The sequence below is a fragment of the Diceros bicornis genome, chromosome 36 (genome assembly GCF_020826845.1).
Source record: "Diceros bicornis minor isolate mBicDic1 chromosome 36, mDicBic1.mat.cur, whole genome shotgun sequence".
In the NCBI taxonomy this organism is placed as follows: Eukaryota; Metazoa; Chordata; class Mammalia; order Perissodactyla; family Rhinocerotidae; genus Diceros; species Diceros bicornis.
In genome coordinates, this window is record NC_080775.1 from 345362 (window position 1) to 368141 (window position 22780).

Genomic DNA, 22780 nt, shown 5'->3' on the forward strand with positions numbered 1-22780 from the left:
AATGGATATGAGTGCTGGCTATACCACTTACTAGTTTCGTGCCTTCATCTGATATGATACTTAACCTCTCAAGTCTGAGTGGCCTTGTAGATAAGACGTGAGAAATACCATAGTTTAGCTCACTGAATTGTTGTGGGATTAAATGACATTGTGTAATTGCTCCTGGTTCAGAGTAGATGTTAAGAAAGCCTTATTTAGTAATATTAGTACTAGGAGACACTGTACTCGGAAACTTTAAAACAGTAGGTACTTTCCACATAAGACGATGTGTTTTGCATATGCAATAATTTAAACTGCACTTACCCTGTCCCCAGGTCGCACCATAGGCTCTTGCTTTGTACCTAATTTATGCAGAATGTTGTAAGCAACCTTCATACTTCTTGTCCACAGTTTGCCTATCAATACAAATTATAAAGACACAAGTAGTTGGACACATGCATTTTCAGTTATGTGTATACGTGCACATTAAACTACACAGACAGTATTACTTTATCATTTTCAGCCTTCAAGTTATTCTGAGTCCCTGGAATCAAGATGGGAAATAAAAACCAGCAACTCTGACTCATAAAATCTGAGAAGCCTGAACACTGGAATAAGGTGCTAATACAAATACTCTTAGTGTGCAAAGAACCTATAGCAAAGCCATAGAAGATTTTAATTATCATCACAGAAGTTGTGGGGATGATTTCCAGGGAGTCAAGCAGGGCAGGGACCACAACGATAGTGAATCACTGCTAATTTGTGTTGCGCAAAATGACACATATTTCCTCTGTTAACAGGTCCTGTCTTGTGTGGCTGTAATGAACGTAAAGGGTACTTAAGACAGTCTTTATAGGGACTGGTCCCTCTCCCTCCCAAGTCCTAAGCTTCTCAACTTCAAATTATCCTAACCCCAGGGTTTTAGGGTTTCAGAGAGGAATATTTGAATTTAGATAAAGATTATGGTAAAACTCTGAATTATTTTAAAGTTACAAAGGCTACAAAAAATGACCACAAAGCAGGATTTAAAAATTGTGATTAAAAAAAACCACAAAACATTTCATAAAAAAATGACCAGCTTTGAAGAGCTTGCAGATTTCAAATCTCTGCCTTCATCCCAGGGCCAGACATTTCCTCAGCATTGTCCAGGCTACAGCAAATAGTCTGAGATGGAATAAAAATAACTTTTAAATCTAACATGAGTTCTTGGACACATAAAGGCCTCTTACAACTTCAGCTTCTATGAGCTCTCAGAAGTAGCCAAGATGTTAGAAGTTGTATTAATACAATAATAGTACAATAAAGTTAAGAGCAATTTTAACTGTTTCCTATAAATGCAATCACTGTTTCAATCATTTTTGTATTTTAAATGTAAAAGCTAAATTAAAGTTTTTTGTTTACAATATATATTTTGAATGAAAAAAATCTGAATTTGTTTTAGTTCATACTGGATTTTGCAGCAACCCAAATTAGAGTCATTACTGTTTATCCACCACAGGCTTTATCAATTTGTCTCCCCTGAATGATTAGGGGACAAGGAGAATGTTTTCATTATCTGTGATTCCTCTAATTCCTAGAACATTCCTTGTTCACAGCATGTGCTCAACAAATGCTTCTTTGTTTTATTGTCATAGGCAAGTCATAAAAAGCAAAAACTATGGTATGCATTTTAGCATACTTCTTGAGCACTTAGAGCAATGATTAGGTATGAAGTTTTATTCATGCCCCCTCTTCCATCTTCTCTAACTCCTCCTCAATGCTGCAGTCCTCAAGACTGGCTCTTTTACAATTATTTGGTATTTTATTTGGTGATTACATTTTCCCCCCAATAAGTCACTAGCCATTAGAAATAACTCAGGGAGTAATTTTTTTTCCTAAAAAAAATACAAATATTTTGTGCCTTCAGACCTCTTTAATGTGAATGTTAGAGAATTATTATAGTTGAATAAACAATTACAATCAATTTGTTGTAATTGAAAAAAATCAATGTGTTGTAGATGAACAAATTAATTATAATCAAACAATTAACACCATTATGTTTTCTTCAAGTTTCAACTTCATTTTCAGCTTGGATTATTAAAGTTGATATCATCATACATTCATACAAAAGTCAGCTTACAAAGGAGTGTTTGAAAACGACAACACATTTTTGGCAAAATTCTAGAATTATAATCGATATTTTTCAAAGAGAAAAAGAAACAAAGAGTAAGTTGCTGATTTAAATTACAGAAGATACAACAGTTCTTGACTGGTTTATAAATGAGCAAGGAAAAAACCTCCACCAAGAATACTCTACCCAGCAAAGATATCATTCAGAATTGAAGGAAAGAAAAAGTTTTCCAGACAAGCAAAAGTTAAAGGAGTTCATCACCACTAAACTGGCCTTACAGAAATACTAAAGGGACTTCTTTAAGCTGAAAAGCAAGAGCACTAATTAGTAACAAGAAAACATATAAAAGTATAAATCTCACTGGTAATGGTAAATATATAGTAAAGGTAGTGGGTTAATCACTTGTAAAGCTAGTATGAAGGTTAAAAGACAAAAGCAGTAAAAATAATTCTAACTACAAGAATTAGTTAAGGGATACACAAGATAAAAAGATATAAAACGTAACATCAAAAACATAAAACATTGGGGGGAAAGTAAAAATGTAGAGCTTTAGAATGCATATAAACTTAAGTTGTTATCAACTTAAAATAGACTATTATAAACAAAAGTGCTTATTGTAAGTCTCATGGTAACCACCAAGCAAAATACTATAGTAGATAAACAAAAGATAATGAGAAAGGAATCTAAGCATACCACTAAGGAAAGTAATCAAACCACAAAGGAAGAGAGCAAGAGAAAGAAGAAGGAACAGAGAAACTACAAAACAGCCAGAAAACAATTAACAAAATGGCAATAAGTACATACCTATCAACAATTACTTTAAACATAAACTGACTAAATTCTTCAGTCAAAAGACATGGAGTGGCTGAATGGATTAAACAAAAAAAGATTCACCTATATCCTGCCTACAAAAGATTCACTTCAGATGTATGGACACATACAAGGACTGAAAGTGAATGAATGGAAAAAGATATTTCAAGCAAACAGAAACCAAAAGAAAGCTGGGGTAGCTATACTTATATCAGACAAAATCAACTTTAAAACAAAGACTGCAATAAGAGACAAAGAAGGGCATTACACAATGATAAAGGGATCAATTCAACAAGAGGATATAACATCTGTAAATATTTACGCACCCAACAAAGGAGCATCTAAATATATAAAGCAAATATTAACAGACCTAAAGGGAGAAATAGACAGTGATACAATGTAAGTAGGGGACTTTAACAGCCCACTTACATCAATGAATAGATCACCCAGACAGAAAATCAATAAGGAAACATCAGCCTTAAATGACATGTTATACTAGATGGACTTAAGATACGTACAGAACATTCCACCCAAAAGAAACAAAATACACATTCTTCTCAAGTACACATGGAACATTCTCCAGGATAGATCATATATCAGGCCACAAAACAAGTCTTTACAAATTTAAGAAGATTGAACTCATACCAAGCATCTTTTCTGACCACAATGGTATGAAACTAGAAATCAATTACAATAAGTAAACTGGAAAAATCACAAATATATACAGACTAAACAACATGCTACTGAACAACCAATGGACCAATGAAAAATCAAAAGAGAAATAAAAAAATACCTTGAAACAAATGAAAATGGAAATACAACGTACCAAAACTTATGGGATGCAGCAAAAGCAGTTCTAAGAGGGAGGTTCACAGCAATTAATGCATATCTCAAGAAACAAGAAAAATCTCAAATAAACAACCTAACTTTACATCTCAAGGAAGTAGAAAAAGAACAAATGAGGCCCAAAGTTAGTAGAAGGAAACAAATAAAAATCAGAGCAGAAATAAATGAAATAGAGACTAAAAAGACAATAGAAAAGATCAATGAACCAAGAACTGGTTCTTTGAAGAGATAAACAAAATTGAAAAACCTTGAGCTAACTCACCAAGAAAAAAAGAGAGAACTCAGATACAATCAGAAATGAAAGAGCAGACATTACAACTGATCACAGAAATACAAAGAATCATAAGAGACTACTGTGAACAATTATACGCCAACAAATCGGACAAACTACAAGAGATGGATAAATTCCTAGAAACGTACAACCTTCCAAAATTGAACCATAAAGAAAAAGAAAATCTAAATAGGCTAATTACTAGTAAGGAGATTGAATCAGTAATTAAAAACCTCCCAGCACACAAAAGTCCAGGACCAGATGGCTTCACTGGTGAATTCTACCAAACATTCAAAGAATTAATGCCAATCCTTCTCAAACTTCCAAAAAACAGAAGAGGAGGGAACACTTCCAAGCTTATTTTATGAGGCCAGCATTACCCTGATACCAAAACCAGACAAGGATGCCAAAAGATAAGAAAATTAGAGGCCAAATCCCTGACGAACATCAATGCAAAAGTCTTCAACAAAATATTAGCAAACTGAATTCAACAATACATTAAAAGGATCATACATCACGATCAAGTAGGATTTATCCTAGAGATGCAAGGATGGTTCGACATCCGCAAGTCAATCAATGTGAATACACACTAAGAAAATGATGGATAAAATTCATATGATCATCTCAATAGATGCAGAAAAAGCATTTGACAAAATTTAGCATCCATTTATGATAAAAGTCTCAACAATGTGGGTACAGGGGGACTGTACCTCAATGTAATAAAGGTCATATAAGACAAACTCATAGCTATCATCATACTCAATGGGGAAAAGCTGAAAGATTTCCCCTTAAGATCAGAAACAAGACAACGATGCCCACTCTTGTCATTGTTACTCAACATAGTATTGGAAGTCCTAGCCACAGCAATTAGGCAAGAAAAAAATTAAACGCATCCAAACTGGAAAGAAAAAAGTAAAACTTCCACTATTTGCAGATGACATGATACTATATATAGAAAACCCTAAAGACTCCACCAAAAAGAGTTATAGCTAATAAATGAATTCAGTAAAGTTGTAGGATACAAAATTAATATACAGAAATTTGCATTTCTATACACTAATATTGAACTATCAGAAAGAGAAATTAAGAAAACAATTCCAGGGCCGGCCCGGTGGCTTAGTGGTTAAGTGCTCGTGCTCTGCTGCTGGCGGCCCGGGTTCGGATCCCGGGCGCACACTGACGTACCGCTTCTCCAGCCATGCTGAGGCCGCGTCCCACATACAGCAACTAGAAGGATGTGCAACTATGACATACAACTATCTAGTGGGGCTTTGGGGGGAAAAATAAATAAATAAATAAAATTAGAAAAAAAAAAGAAAACAATTCCATTTACAATTGCATCACAAAGAATAAAATACCTAGGAATAAATTTAACCAAGGAGGTGAAAGACCTGTACACGGAAAACTATAAGATACTGATGAAAGAAATTGAAGATGACACAAATAAATGGAAAGATATAGCATGATCGTGGATTGAAAGAATTAATATTGTTAAAATGTCCATATCACCCAAATCCATCTACAGATTCAATGCAATCCCTAAAGAAATTCCAATGGCATTTTTCACAGAAATAGAACAAACAATCCTAAAATTTACATGGAACCACAAAGACCCTGAATAGCCAAAGCAATCTTGAGAAAGAACAAAGCTAGAGGCATCACACTTCCTCATATCAAACTATATTACAAAGCTACAGTAATCAGAATAGTATGGTATTGGCATAAAAAGAGACACATAGGTCAATGGAACAGAATAGAGAGCCCAGAAATAAACCCACACATATATCATCAATTAACTTACGATAAAGGAACCAAGAATATACAATGGGGAAAGGATAGTCTCTTCAATAAACTGTGCTGGGAAAACTAGACAGCCACATGCAGAAGAATGACACCGGACACTATCTTACACCATACACAAAAATCAACTCAAAATGGATTAAAGACTTGAATGTAAGGGGTTGGCCCTGTGGTGTAGTGGTTATGTTCAGCGAACCCCACTTTGGCGGCCTGGGCTCACAGGTTCAGATCCTGGGTGGAGACTTACACCACTCATCAGCCACGCTGTGGTGGCAACCCATATACAAAATAGAGGAAGATCGGCACAGCTATTAGCTCGGGGCTAATCTTGCTCAAGCCCAAAAAGAGGTAGATAGCTTGGCAGCAGACGTTAGCTCAGGGCAAATCTTCCTCAGCAAAAAACAAAAAGAAAAAGAAAAACAAAGACTTGAATGTAAGACCTGAAACCATAAAACTCCTGGAAGAAAACATAAGCAGTAAGCTCCTTGACACAGGTCTTAGCAATGAGTTTTTGAATCTGACATCAAAAGCAAAAGCAACAAAAGCAAAAATAAACAAGTGAGACAACATCAAACTAAAAATCTTCTGCACAGCAAAGGAAACCATCAACAAAATAAAAAGGCAACCTATGGAATGGGAGAAAATATTTGCAAATCATTAATCTGATAAGAGGTTAATATCCAAAATATGTAAAGAAGTCATGCAACTCAACAGCAAAAAACCAAACAATCCAATTGAAAAATGGGCACAGGATCTGAATAGCCATTTTCCCAAAGATATACAGATGGCCAATAGGTACATGAAAAGATGCTCAACATCACTAATCATCAGGGAAATGCAAATCCCAAACCACAATGAGATCACCTCACACCTGTTAGAACAGCTATTACCAAAAAGACAAGAAATAACAAGTGCTAGTGAGGATGTGGAGAAAAGGGAACCCTTGTGCACTGTTGGTGGGAATGTAAATTGGTGCAGCCACTATGGAAAACAGTATGGAGGTTCTTCAAAAATTTAAAGATAGAACTACCATATGAGCCAGCAATTCTACTTCTCGGTATTTACCTGAAGAAAAGGAAAACACTAACTTGAAAAGATATATCTACCCCATGTACATTGCAGCATTATATACAATTGCCAAGACATGGAAGCAACCTAAACGTCCACTGACAGATGAATTGATAAAGAAAATGTGGTGTATATATACACAATGGAATAGTATTCAGCCATAACAAAGAACGAAAAAAAAAGGGGGGGGGGGCCGGTCCCATGGCTTAGTGGTTGAGTACGCGAGCTCCGCTGCTGGTGGCCTGAGTTCAGATCCCGGGCGTGCGCCAATGCACCACTTGTCCAGCCATGCTGAGGCAGCGTCCCACATACAGCAACTAGGAAGGATGTGCAACTATGACATACAACTATCTACTCGGGGGGGCTTTGGGGAGAAAAAAGGAAAAAAAAAAAAAAGAATGAAATCTTGCCATTTGTGACAACATGGATGGACCTTGAGGGCATTATACTAAGTGAAATAAGTCAGAGAGAGAAAGACAAATTCCTTTGTTTTTTTTTTGTGAGGAGATCAGCCCTGTGCTAACATCTGCCAATTCTCCTCTTTTTTTGCTGAGGAAGACGGGCCCTGGGCTAACATCCGTGCCCATCTTCCTCTACTTTATATGGGACGCCGCCACAGCATGGCTTGACAAGTGGTGTGTTGGTGCGCACCCAGGATCCAAACTGGCGAGCCCTGGGCCGCCGCAGCAGAGCGCACGCACTTAACCGTGTGTGCCACCGGCCCGGCCCCAAAAGACAAATTCTATATGATCTTACTTATATGTAGAAACTAAAACAAACCCAAAAACCAAGCTCATAAATACAGAAGAGATTGGTGGTTGCCAGAGGCGGAGGGTGGTGGATAGGTGAAATGGATGAAGGGATCAGAAGGTACAAACTTCCAGTTATAAAATAAGTAAGTCATAGGGATGTAACGGACAGCATGGTGACTATATAGTTAATAATAGTTAATAATATTGTATATATATTTGACATGAAATTACCCCAGATTTAAGGCAAGTTAAACATATTTTAACTGGGAAAACAGATATTTAGACTCTGAGACAGCCGTGTGCATGTAGAAGGAAAAAAAAAAAAAGATATATAATGATGTAAGCACTATCTTATTTCATACTAATTTTAATTTTACTTGGATTTGGGTGAGGAATAAGCAACTTGTACAGAGTGTAACTCTGAGGAGAGAGGGAGGCAGATGGGTAAGGAAGGGCTGTCAGAGCTCATTTGAAAAAAAAAAAGAGAGAAGAAAAAAGAAAAGACGAAAAAGATGAGCATTTGCTTGGTAGAAAAAGCACACTGCAACAAAGCAAAATGAATTTGCAGATATCTCACCAAGACCAGGAGGAAGGAGAGAAGAGACTGAGGTTTCTGCAAGTAAGGCATGATAGAAGGAAATTAGCTGCATAGCATGATTTATTTTTATTAATTTAAGATTATGAAATACCATGGGTTCTCTTTAGTATGCTTTTTTATTTGTATTGGTAAATGGAAAATAACATTTTTTTAAAAGTTTGTTCACAACCTTCATTTGCCATCTATATTTTCTATTAAAGATCCTAAGTTTCTCTGCTGGGAATTCTGCTACCCTAGCACTTCGCAAGAAGCTGAATTTTCGAGTTGAAGGTACATTACAATTCCTTCCATTATACCAAGTTGTTTGGTATTATAAAAATTCTTATTCAATGAACTTTTCTCTACATCTTCTCAGCAATATCCAATCATTAAATGTTCACCTATTTTAGTGTTTCTACACAGAAAGCACTTTTCTACAGTTTTCATTGTATTAGCCAACATTTTGATTTTACATCCTGATAAATTGTTATCTTAAATTTGGAAATGCATTGCTTTCTTCTATTCCTTTAACAAGTAAAAACCAAGATTGACCCATAGTATCTGTCTACTATAGATGATTAAAATACAACAAAATACAGATAGTTCAGATGCCTTGGGTAGACAGATGCGTTCCACATTTTCATAGATAACATTTGGTCTGCATCTTACACCTCAATAACCTTGCATGAAGGGAAAGTCATACTCTGTCCTATGTTTCATCAGTAGAAGGGGGGCTGCACTTCCAATCTAGATCATCAGCCCCTGAGAGCCGTGTCTCACTCTTCTTTGATTGCCTAAGCCTCAGCAAGGAGCCAGTGCACAGTCAGTGCTTCCAACATTGCGAGGAATGCTTGTTGGCGGACAGGTGAGTGCTGTCATGCACGCTCAGGTGTGCATGCAGGTGGGTCCCAGAATTCCCTGTATGTGGGTATGTAAGCCCTAGACAGTCTTCTGTCTTTTTGACTGAATAAAACCTATTCCCAAGAGTATAACTAAAAAAAAAAATCAAGCTCATGCCTCATCATGGGTGAAACACTCTTCACTCACTTAGAATTACCCAATGAAGCCATAAAAACAACGAGGCTATAAAGCATATGCTCCTAGTCCCAAATCCCATTTCTCTCCACGAGATACACAGGATAATGACTGAGTCTATGGCTGGTGCCTCCTGGGGCCCACATCCCCATAAAGCTGGACTCTACGTTATTTAACATAACATCTGGCTTTTGACCTCGATTGCTAATGTAGAAATCAATTTCTTTCTTACCTGCAATTAGAAGAGAGTTATTGTCATAAAATGCAAAACTGAAAGTTAAAAAAAAGGTAATCTAACCTCACACATGCAGATATAATATGAACCATTTCGGTCTTTTAGTTATTAAGCTGGTTTCTTCACAAAGCTACAGCAGACAATCTGCTTTCGCCATGGCCCCTTATTCATGGAAGAAAGAGGAAGGAATCTTTCAGGCACAGGTAACTGTTACCAAAAGTTTACAGACTGCATTAATTGCATTGAATGAAGAATTAGAGAAAAGCTTGTTTCTCTTGCTTTCTGAAAAACCACTCTGCAAACAGACTTCGTTTCTTCTGAGTGACATATGTCAAAGAGTTTGATATACATTCTTTAACTACCAATCCTTCCTGAAAGCAACAGAATATCACAGATACATTCCAAGAGGTAAAATCCAGCATCTCATTAGAGTCATGATCACTAATTTTTGTATCCATTTCTGGATTTTACTCAAAAAACATTTAACAAATAATTTTTCATATTCAAACCAAATAATTTTCCTAAAATATTTCCTTTCAGATTCCATTTATTTCCATACCCAAAACATAAGGCAGCACAAGCATAAATCAGCCACCCTGAAACAGGCAGTGTGTGCGTAAGCAAATGAAAGGCGAGTACCCTTATAGGATTACCGTAAGTGAGGATGTACAGGGGCTTCCCATTCGTGTCCATGGTGGTCAAGCACGGGGCCTTTGGTGAGATGGTCCCCCATCGCTGTAATGCGGCTTCTAAAGACGGGGGCCAGTTCGTAACCACACCCAGCTGCTCCCCTCGCATTGCCAACATCTGGGCTCCCTCTGGCTTTGGCTGGTTAGGATCTGGTTGTTGAACTAAGTACATTTGAATACAAAAGTTTTCAAGAAAAATACATCCATGTTAGTGCGATCAGTTTTTTCTTTTCATAGAAGCCAGGGGTCTTATACTTAAGGTATAAACTTAGTAGGAGACAGAAAACATGCACACATGCTTTTCTAGAGCAGGGCCATGGCCTACATACTAGCCTCATGGGTGGAATGGAAGCGCTGAATTCTTATAATTTCCAAGGCAGTGTAGGGATGGGTAACTTAGGGGGACCTGAGTGCATTTATAAACTGACAAGTAAAACTACATATTTTAACACACCCAGAGTCTAGGATCGCAACAGCTACATTTAAAATATCAGTTACTGACATACACTAGTAATTCTGGATTCCAAAGAGCTCCAATCTTGCTAAATTATATTTTGCTCTTAAATATTGAGATGTAAATTTAAATTTGATACAACTTACTACGAATAACTAGCAGAGAGCATATTTTCTTGAGTAAAACAAAAATAAATGCCTCATAATCAAATACAACTTGCCCAACTCTAGTTTAGATAGATGAGAAACTGAGATCATTTTTCTCACTTCTGGAAAAGTTTTCTCTCTCATAGTTTATGATTGACAATTTCTACCTGCTGGCCAGAAAATCAGCTATGTCTTACTTGTGGTATTAAGAATAAGAAAATAAAGAGTTTGGGCTACTACAATCAGCAGTTGTTGGTTTTGACTTGAAGTGGTTTGTGTTAAAAGGCTCAGGAGCATTCAGCAGCTAAGACACGGGCTCTTGAATTTGTAGAGTGGAGGAAACTGAGACATGCTCCACATGCCCTCCGCATTCCTCTTAACAAGCTTATTCAGAGAGAAATGCCTTGCTGTGAGCTAAGGTTTTCTATGATTTACTTTCATTTCTGTAACCTGATAGAATCCCTATAAAGAGCCTGGCTCATGGGACAAAATCCAAAATCATATTCTGCTGAGGATGATAAACAATCAGTTTGGAAATCTATCCAACAGTGTGGTGCTCTGCATACCTTTAAGGGACCTTCGGGAGCAGTACCTACAGTCTCCACATAAGACTCCTGTCTTCCACTGAATGCTACGATTACTGCTCTTAAAAAGTAAAATAGCTTTGGTAGAAAAAATATCATTGTAGTTTATGGGACCACAGGGACACTGAAATAAACAAGGGTGAAAGGGTTCTTTTACCTTCTAACAATTCTTCAAAGTCATCAACAAAGAACTCCCTTAACGGCGGTCGCTTAGGTCGTTTGAGGGTGTTGACGAGCTGTTGAATTTTTGCTGATACCCGGCTACTTACAGGCACTCCTGAAAAACAGAAGCATGGGGCAGACGAACTGATTTCAGGACATCACCGCTGGAACAAGCAGCCACAGAACCACGGTGTGACACCTGCGCTCACGCCCCATTGCAAGGGCTGGGAGAAGCAAGCCGATTCCTTTGAGACAGAGTCTCTCTCAAACTGCCACCTGGGACGAGGTGCACAGTGAAGACATTCCACTGGAAGGACTGTCGCAGCGCAGGGACCTGCTGGTAACCGGGGAGGGTAAAGAGGCGGTAGAAACGATTCTCTCTCAAAATGTCGTGAGCTGTCCTGGTCTGGTGATGTTGGGAAGACTCTGGACCACAGACAGGGCTCGGTCCCACCTCTAATTCCTGAAATATTCCCACTGTCTCAGGTCCTCCTCTCTCAACAGGGGTCAGAGAGCTGACAAAGCAGCGAGACCCTCCCCAAGTCCCAGTCTCCCCGAGACCACGGGCGCTTGGCCTCGCAGGGGCCAGGAGAACATTCTGCTGGAGAAGTCGAATTCAGGTGCTCCGCAGCATCTGGACTTCCACACGAAAGCGAGCAGGACTCAGGTTCCACAAGCTCCGAGGCAGGCCCTGTCCTTCCGCAGGTAACCACTAAGTCCCTCCTACCTGTCTTTCAGTTCTACTCACCTGATTCAGGCAATGCATTCTAGAAGCACAGCAAATTAAAGTCTCTAAATTCAAATTTCTATATAACACAGAGCACTAGAATATATTTATTCATGTGTATGAGAAAAATAAATCCTATTTAATACTAACATATTTCTTACTTAAAACAATGAATGCAACAGCATTTTGAAAACTGAATAAGTGAAGTGATCATTGAAAAAAGCAAGAAGTTTTAAAATTTCAAAATAAATAGCCCAAATTAACGACCAAAAGGAGTGCTAAGACACTGACATCCTTAACTGGATCAAATGTATCCTCTGCAGGCAAATTTCATTTCCGTTGAAAGGTGCTCAGAAACCTGCACCTGGTAACTATGGGTCTGGCAAACTCTACAGCTCTGACAGTCTGAAGAACCACGGCCTGGAGGGGGGTCTTTCCCGTAACGGCTGAGGCAGAGCCTGCCTTCTCCATTGCAGGGTATCACAAAACAGACCTCAGCTTTTGGAATGAGAATGACAGAATTCAAGGAAATTTTTCTATCAAATAAAAAACCTTTTAATAGGTAGTCTCAAAAGAATCTATGAGCACTTTCAGAATTGAGACATTAAATATTTTAAAGTTTTGAAAACATGTAAAAATATACAACCCAGAATTCTCAATATCTAAACAAAGTATTTCCCCATTAAATAGTTCCACTTAACTTAGTTGGGATGGAGATCATTTCACAAGGCTACTGGTTCTCCAGCTTAGTTTAGAACACAGAAGAATCATCCGAGGACCCAGCCCAGAGCTTCTGATGTGTCAGTGTGGGGTGCAGCTCAGGTGGTTTTGATACGAGAGATCATCACGCACTGGGAAACACTGAACTGGACAACACGTGACTCATATGGAGTCATATGGACAACATATGAATTTACCTGGGCGGCAGACAAAGATGATGGACTTCAAAGACAATAAAGTTATTAAAATGGTGATGACGAGGATAACAGTAATGACCAATTTAATAAATGATGAATTTAACAGAGAACTAATGCAAACATTGAAGCTGAAAGCGTCCCAGGAAAACCAATCATATTGGAAACCGGAGTGACTTCAAATGTACCAATGGAGAGCTCACAAACCCCAGTGACTTTGGGCTCTGACCAAAATGAAGTGCGTGCTGCCTGTCAGAGACTGGGTCCAGGCCTCCCTCGTCAGTGGGATGGATGGCACACCAAGGCTATTTTAGCCATCTTCCACGAAAATAACATTTTATGTCGTCATCGGGTTCTATTCTAACTTTCATGACCCTAGGAAGGACTGAGACTAAAGGACAGCAGAATAAAGCATGAAGTTCAGGTTCAAGTCTGCTACTTCAGATTGGGAGGTAGAAATGGCCACTCTAATCAGAACATACCAGGACTGAAGACATGAGGAATAAAAGATAACACCCTACTGGGCCGGCCCGGTGGCGCAAGCGGTTAAGTGCGCGCGCTCCGCTGCGGCGGCCCGGGGTTCGCTGGTTCGGATCCCGGGCGCGCACCGACGCACTGCTTGGTAAGCCATGCTGTGGCGGCGTCCCATATAAAGTGGAGGAAGATGGGCACGGATGTTAGCCCAGGGCCGTCTTCCTCAGCAAAAAAAAAAAGAGGAGGATTGGTGGATGTTAGCTCAGGGCTGATCTCCTCACCAAAAAAAAAAAAAAAAAAAAAAAAAGATAACACCCTACTGCTGTATTTCCTCAAATGACAAATATTTTTTCCCTTATGGAGAAAAAAAGACCCTCTTTCTTCCAAAGTCTAAAGCAACACACTAGCCCACATCTGTCAATTATTTTATTTTACATTGAACTTCATCTTGCCCTTCTAAGTAATCATTCATGGTCTAAACACTTGCACACTAATTTCTTAACTGCTTAACCAACATTCATTATTCATTAGCAAAAACATCAGAGTCTTATAAAATTTTTCTTCCCATGACTAAATTCCTACAATGTGACATTTTTTTCCTACAAGGAATAACTCTTGGCCAACTTGAAGATAACCTGCAATTCTTGTGACTATACCACCTTCTATGAGGGACTCATGAAGAACGTGATAAATTAGATTCAATGAGTAGATGTGTATCTAGAAGAAACACACCCCATCATGGGCATAAGAAAGGCAAGTTAGTAGAAATGAAAATTTACAAAGGAGGAAAGAAGTTGCTGAAGACATACCATCGCCAGTCTCCATGAGCTCAGCATTGCCATACTTGGGTGCCGTCCGCGATGTCGTTGAACCTTGTGGCCTTTCTACTTGTATTGAGTGTTCTGAGGTGTAAGTGGTTACATCAGGAGGTGCAGAGTGATTTTCTGTAAGGAAGTCAATCACAAGTTTCTTGATTATCATGATAGAGTTATTTTGAAGGCTAAGTAATCAATGGGGTTTAAAAAAATGCACAACCTAAGAAGAGACCATGACCCTGAATCCAAGTCTACTACAGAAATCTCAGCATAAAGGTGGTCTTTAAGATACTTTATACCGCTCAAAGTGGAACAAAGCTAGGTAAAACTTCAGATGTAATATCATAACAGGCGTCACATCAATGAAGCACTGTAGCATTTTAACTGAAATAATGTTTTCAAGCAGCCAACGGAAAAAGAGATATTGTAAGTTATGTGTTTGTTCATAAAAGAGTAATTTTCTTGTCTGTCACAGGAGAGGCAGTTGAGAGCTTAAGCTTTGGAGGCAGAGTGCCTGGGGTTTGAATTCCAGCTCTGCAAATTCCTTGAGATCTTGGGAAGTGTCTTTACCTCTCTGTGCCTCAGTCTCCTGATCCATCAAATGGGAACAATAATGGCTACCTCCTTGCAGGTAGGTTAAATAAATTAACACATATAAAGGTCTTAGGACATTTCTTTTCTGTGTGTGTGAGAAAGATTAGCCCTGAGCTAACATCTGTCGCCAATCCTCCTCTTTTTGCTGAGGAAGATTGGCCCTGGGCTAACATCCGTGCCCATCTTCATCCATTTTATATGGGATGCCACCACAGCATGGCTTGACAAGCAGTGCATCAGTGCGCGCCCGGGATCCGAACCCGGGCTGCTGCAGCAGAGCGCGCGCACTTAGCCGCTATGCCACCGGGCCGGCCTCAGGACATTTCTTGATAGAGGGTGAGCATTCAAGAAATATTAGCTAGTTTATTATTTGTTTTAGCATGAATAATACTCAGTCGTTCAAAAAACATCTATCTATTTACAATCTAATGTGCGTGGGGTGCTGTGTTACGCACGGTGAGATGTGCAGCAGTCCTTCCCTGCAGCATTCATTAATGATAAAGGGAAGCACTTAAATGGTTAAATGAGGAAAGCACAATTTTTGTATTTATTAAATACGGCATTAAGGAGAGCATGTCAAATGAGACTATCAATGACATTTTATATATCCTAGGTTCTAATAATGGCCTTATACTATTAATTTTCACTCATTAATCCTCATTAGATAGAAACTTGTCAAGATCCTATAGTTCCGTGTGACACAAGCACACTACTCTGTGCTGTTGGAAGGGGAGTAGGTTCCAGAAGGCCTTTCTCTTCCAGACGCTGCCCACTTCAGCACTACTCGTGAGGGCTATTTTAAACACTGAAATCACCAACAAAAAGCACAAGTATGAGGAGAAACAGGCGCCGAACAGATCATGTAAAGGACACTGTTTACAGTCGGAGCTGGAGCACAAAGGCTCAGCATCGCTCTGTTCCACCTCAGCTGGGAACGTGACGATATCCTCGAATGACTGCGAGAAGGCCATGAGGACTGATTTGGGGTTATACATTATTTTAACAAGTAGGTGGATCCGCAAGCATGGAATTGGCCAACAGTGAGGCTCAACTGTACACAGAGGTGTGTGTGTGTGTGTGTGTGTGTGTAGTGTGTATAAAGAAGAGCTTACGTAGATTAAGGACGCTACATGAAGTGAGACTTGCGGCTGAGGAAGATTTACCTGTATTCTCAGGCCAGTTTCAAGTGTAGCAACCCAGAGTGATCCCTCACCCCAATGTGCCCAGACTATCCAGAGAATAGGATAGAACTGGTCCAGGCACACTGACCCGGCACATGTGTGGAAATGCGTGTGGGGGCTGAGGCCTGGGGCCACCAGCAGTCCCTGATTTGGTCCCCAGGTCCATTGCTCATAGCTAATCACCTGGGACCAGTGACGGACCTTTCTATACTTCAGTTTCCTTCTCTGTAAACTGGAGGTGATAATGACAATACTGACCTTGTAAGGTTACAGAGGGAATGAAGTAAACACACACAAGCACTGAAGCACTGTTATTGTTTGGTGCACAGACATCTGCTGAAGGGAAGTTCTAGATGCCAGTGTGCCATGAGATGAACACAGGTACGAGTGGCAGCCCCAACAAGCCACTATTTGTCCAGGGTCTGAACCTGGGAATCTTTGTAAAGCATGACAAGCGGCACCAGAGCCCTAAACATAGGCCATCAGCAGAAAGCTGAGTGCCCCACTTCTCATCTCCCTTTCCAAGAGTACTCACCCTGTTGTGGGCTGAACTTTGTCCCCTCAAAACTCACATGTTGGAGTCCTAACCTCCAGGACCTCAGAATGTGACTGTGTTTGGAGAAGGGCCTTTAAAGAGGTGATAAAGGTAAACTGGGGTCACTGGGGTGGGCCTAATCCAATAGGACTGGTTTCTTATAAGAGGAGGACATTAGGACACAGGCAGACACAGAGGGACGGTCATGTGAGGACACGGTGAGAAGATGGCCATCTACACGCTGAGAAGAGAGGCCTCAGGAAAAACCAGCCCTGCTCATACCTGGCTCTCGGATTCTAGCCCCCAAGACTGAGGGACAACAAATGCCTGCTGTTTAAGCCCCCAGCCTGTGGTACTTTGTATTGGCAGCCCAGCAAACTACAACATACCCTTAAGAGCAGTTTCTTAGAACTTAGCCCAGAGAAGAACGGCCTGTGACAGGGGGAGAGCGAGGTCAGGATGCTGTATCAGGTCATGGAGGGAAGTACAAGAGGGATGGAGAGGACCGTTCCAACGGCCTCTTTAATGTTTCAGACACCGTGTTCATCCTTTTCACCACCTCTAACTGTACTTTGACCAAATAGACCATTTCATGTTTCAAAATGATCTAATTCTCCACGGCTAAGTAGTACTCACTGGGGCCTCCTATTTCCAATGAAAATACAATAGATGCTAATGTATGACGAGCAAGTTTTCAAATTAGCCACCTAAAACAAAAGCAGCTAAAGTGTGAGTTCACTGCATTCTGATTCTATTCAGATTTACTTGTGTTTAAGTTACGCTATAGCCACACCACTGCTGATTGCCAATCAGTCTTTGTGTTGGGCAGTGGGAATACTGCAGTGTTTCCACTTTGAAGTTGGGAAAATAATAATTCTGATACATCTGGTGGTTAAAAAATAGGAACAGTGACAGCTGGGTGACTTCAAAGTGCTTTCCAAATTTATTTACATGTCACCTCCCCTCCTACTCCCTTTCAAACTCCTTGAATATGCTGTCACTGTAGGATCACAAACCCAGCAGCTGGCTTCAGTTAGGAAGCCAGAGAACGTTCTGCCACTATAGTGATGCACTGGGCCCTACTGTATTTTGATAAAGATCAGGACTCTCAGTATTTCACTAGATTACCTATCTTTTGAGGAGTATTTAAAAGCACCTTGTATGTAACAGATGCTCAAGACAGACTTGTCGATGAGTAAGAAGTGGAGCCAAGCTGAAGGTGCAGGTTCAAAGGTCTGAAATGCTCATCAGCTCCAGGTACAAGGCCAATGAAGTCCTCGAGCATGAGGAGCATTCTGAAGATTAAGAACTCTTGTCAGAGTGGGTCTGTATCTCCTGAGCAAGATGGCTCACCGTCCCTTAGATCAATTTCCCAGCACTTTTAAAACCAAAGGAAAAATGGTGGCCATACTTCCAGGCACCTGTCAAGTGTCACCTCCACTGTGAGCCTGGGGACCTTCACATCTGCTCCCCTTGGGGGGGTTCTGTCTCATCTGCCCCTGCATTGCTTTCACTCTCCACAGCCGACATGGGTTCCTTAAGAATCTGCAATTCGAGACAGGTGCAAGGAGAAAGGAGGAGGAAGTATAACTCAGCCATCACTTGTGATGCACCTGCAACCTCTTTTGGCTCCATCAGCACCAGGGCTCCCATCTCACTCCATGAACCTCCCCCCTCCCACTCTGGGGTTCAGTCTGTTACTGTGGCCAACAGTCCACCCCATCTGGACAGCTGTTTCCAGGATGACTACTTCAGGGTACCGGCTGGTCTCCCTGCTGAGCTCTGCCTTGGAAGTTCCCTGCTTCCTTGACCTAACTCCTTCCTACTCACCTGCTCTTGCAGGCATATGGCTCAGTCTGGCTTCCTGCGTCCTACTCAGATGCTGAAACTACATGGCACCCAGCCCACATTGTCTGTACTCAGCAAATGTTGGAGGAATAGTTCAAAAAATGAATGAACACAAGAACGAATAAATTAAAGAACATGACAACTGCAGATAAAATGCCTCTGGTTCTAACACTGGCTAAAAAGAAGCATTCTTTAATTCTAACTAAGTGGGAATCCCCAGGGGCCAATGGTGATAAATCCCACTTTTAAGCCGTGTTAATTATTTTTCAGTCCCCAAATAACTTTAAAATGAAGAGAAGAAAAAATAGGAAATCTGGTTTTCATGTGTATAGAGCAACGTGCTCATGGTCCACTAACTGATGATGGGTAAGGAGTAATGTATTCAAAGTTGAATAGTTGCAACAGAGACTTTATGGTCCACAAAGCCTAAAATGTTTACTTTCTGGCCCTTTACAGGAAAAACTTGCTGACCCTGTTATAGAATTATGAAGCTCTAGCTGCAAGGACGGCCAAGCAGGGGAGTCGGGGTGTAGCAGGGAGACCCCAGCCCCAAGCATGTGGGCTTTGCCAATATCACCATCCTCCCTATGTATTTGATATTTTAAGACTGTTTGTAAATGTTTGAAAAGTATCAATATAGAGATTATAAAAGAATTCTGATACTTTGGATGATTATACATAAATAAATTAGGGTAATTTATGTCAGTGGTGGCTATTCAAGCCTTGGAATAAATTCCTTAGTCAGCCGGAATCTAGACTCAAAAAAAAACGCAATATCTAGACTCAGGCTAATTATGCAACGAGTACGTGGGGTGCTTTTGACTTCTATCTTAGCAGGATTAGATGCAAGAAATCTGATGAGAATCTGCTTGCTGATACAAGTAGCACACATTGAAACCAGCATTCCCATCAATGAATTCTAAAATGTTCTGGAAACGGCAATTACTTCTATGAATATCTGCTAATGACAATGCACCCCCAGCACATGCTGACGGAGCCTGTATGTGACAATGTCTGAGATGTGTCAGTTAACAAAGGGTGACAGAGACCTTACCAATCTATCTGTAGCTACAAAATGACCGAATAGTCATGCAGAAGTTTCTTTAATTTTCTGAATATACGAAATTTGATTCTGAATTATGACAATGTTATCTATTCTGCTTTGTTCTTATCTTAGTCTAGAAATGCATTAATAAATATTTTTCTTCGACTTCTCCATTTCTATGTAGATAAGTAATACCTATACTATTTTACTCAGAGGGTTTTTGCAAATATGCCTCTTGAAGTTAAAAACGTTCCATTAATTCTTCTGGTTACTCTTAAGATAAGCTCCTCAACTTCTGATAGAATATTTTAGAGGTATTACTCCTTTCTTTTCCAATTGTCTTAAGAATGTTACATTCACAGACGTTCTAAATAATGTAAATACTTTCTGATAATGATCCAGAAACCTTCTGGTTCTTGCAATAGAGGGAGGGCCTACGAAGTGATGATAGCATTCCATCTGAGGTGTGGGGAGCTGTCGTAACAGCTGGTCTCATTTCTTCTTCTTCTTTTTTTTTTTGTGTGAGGAAGATTAGCCCTGGGCTAACATCTGTGCCCATCTTCCTCCACTTTATATGGGATGCTGCCACAGCACGGCTTGACAAGCGGTGCATCGGTGCGCGCCCGGGATCCGAACCCCAGGCTGCCGCGGCAGAGTGCGTGCGCTTAACCACTATGCTACCGAGCCAGTCCCAGGTCTCAAATCTTGCATTACAAATGTGCACATTCTCAGTCCTTACCAGCTCAGGATGGGGAATGTTTTGGAGGCCTCAATGTCAGTGTCTCAAGTGTGAAAGTAACAGCACATCACAAAAGACGCAACAACAAGCCGAGTCGTAGGAAGAAAAAACAACCTGGAAGGGGACTTTGCATTGTAGGCTAAACCAGCTTGACTATGGAGACATATGTGCGGTGTCCCTATTCATGTCGTCATGATGAAAACCCACAAGGACTTGGGATTTCACTCCAATGACGACAAAATAGAAAAACAGCCCACTCTGTGACAGACTCCTCATGGCCTTTGTGGTCTCTCACCGCCCGGCTCTCCTCCAAAAGAAGCGCCTGTAGACTCCAGCCAAGTTCCTCCCCACAGGGTTAGAGGCGGAGTCAGGGGGGTTATTTTACCCTAAATTCCTTTCAGCACACACAATTTTCTTATCTGTAGGCTTTCGATGATCTCAACAAAAGGTCCAAATGCTGCCAATTCTCTGACTTTTTACTTCTTTTCTTTACTACAGGAATAAAGTATTTTAATTCTCCTTTTCTCATCGTTTTACTATTTTGCCACTGCTGTCTTTCAAAAAATTTTTTTATCTTTACAGAAAATTCCCAGATATTTCAGGAACTTATCTTTGTGCCAAATTAGAAATTACTGAAATGTCACACAAAAGCCATATTTAGGTTACATTGAGACTTGAGGTACATGAGTAATGCAACCTTTTCTAGTCTGGATAAATTTAATTTTCCATGCTATAATTTCTTCCAGTATTCCACGTGTAAATTCACAAAGGGAGAGCCAAAAGCAGTGATTAATTTGTTCAAAATATGTGTTTCTTTTGGTGAGATTCTGATACTTCCTTAAAAGTGAAGGGAATCAGAATAATACACACATTTCCAAGGTTGGAGTGAATGGCAGAGATGGAGGGAATTCTATGTCTAACCTATCCATGTAGGTGTTGGATAGAACACAATGACAGAACCTCAGCCGCTCTCTCAGGTTCCAAAACACACACAAAGAAATTTTATTATCTTGGGCCGGCCCCGTGGCTTAGTGGTTAAGTGCACGCGCTCTGATGCTGGCGGCCTGGGTTCGGATCCCAGGCGCGCACCGACGCACCACTTCTCCAGCCATGCTGAGGCCGAGTCCCACATACAGCAACTAGAAGGGTGTGCAACTATGACGTACAACTATCTACTGGGGCTTTGGGGGGATAAATAAATAAATAAACTTAAAAAAAAAAAAGAAATTTTATTATCTATCTAAAAATATTTAACGGTCACACATTTCTGTTTAATTTTTAACTTAACCATGATTTCAAATAAAGGTTCTCAGTACACATATTATTGAAAACATTAAAATGAATTTTAATAATACCATATTGCATTTGAAGTTACTTTAAAAATTTTTGAAAATTTTTCCTATTTTCTCCTTTTACTCACAACAGTTCTGAGAGGTACAAAGGAAACAAATTATTATTCCATTTTCTTCCTACTAAAAAACTAAAGCAGGGAGAGGTGACTTCTGAAGATGTCAGCAGCCGTTAACATTAGAACCGTGACTAGACCCAGCTCTCCTGACCAGCTGTCTGCATCCCACCAACGGACAAACAGTCTCATTTCTGACACTGAAAAGGCTGATGCTTTTAACTTCAACTTCATTCTGAGTGAGTGCTGTTGGGGCTAAGTCCTAAGAAGTCGATTTGAAATTCCTTGACTCTGTCAGGTAATTAATAATCTAGAAATAAACACTCGGTGAGTCTGAGATGTTCGCAGAGTATTTAATTCATTCCTTACATTTATCTGTTTTCTATGTTTGGGACTTCTTCAGCTCTGAGGTTTGATGTGGTGAGGAGAATGTGCACCTGTGTCTTGTACTGGGTTTTCCTCGTCTGGGTGTGGCGAACCCTTCTCCACACTGCTGTTTTAATGGAGAGCATATGGAATTACTTTATGAAAATTTTTATTATTGAAATGTTTAAAAATCTTAATCCACAGCTGAAAATGGATCAGAACAGACCTGGATATCACACTTGTCCCTTCCACACCAGACAAGGACTCATTTTCCCGGCATAATGAGTGACAGGTGCAAGTGGAGGCAGAAAAGTACCTTCTTCACCCACATTTCGTACAGCCACACGGCTCATCCAATATACTCTCTTTTCCTCTTTTAATTCTTATTTAATCTCCTTTCTTACATCAATTTCAAACATTTCAGCGAATGCTTCCTAACCATGTGCTTTTTCCAATACAGAGGATCTCACTCACTATAGAACCTATATACAAAATAACTTGAACTATCCAAGAAATCTAAACACCTACACCAGAAAAAAGTATAAAGCAGTAGTGATTAAAGCCCTCTTCTTCCTTAAATGATTTCCAAAGTAATGGCAAACTCACCTTAAACTTCCCT

At 39.9% G+C, this 22780-nt stretch overlaps 1 protein-coding gene across 6 annotated transcripts in view; it reads right to left on the reverse strand.

Annotated features, from left to right (window-relative positions):
• The window catches only part of DIP2C (disco interacting protein 2 homolog C), a 443076-nt gene that overhangs the window by 121635 nt on the left and 298661 nt on the right, over window positions 1-22780 (reverse strand). For all 6 annotated transcript variants that reach the window (XM_058532329.1, XM_058532328.1, XM_058532326.1 and 3 more), the window contains 4 exons: window positions 14443-14577; window positions 11514-11633; window positions 10137-10334; window positions 304-395 (listed from right to left, as the gene is read on the reverse strand). In XM_058532329.1, coding sequence (XP_058388312.1) covers window positions 304-395; window positions 10137-10334; window positions 11514-11633; window positions 14443-14577 — 545 coding nt within the window. The remainder of the gene's footprint in view (window positions 1-303; window positions 396-10136; window positions 10335-11513; window positions 11634-14442; window positions 14578-22780) is intronic.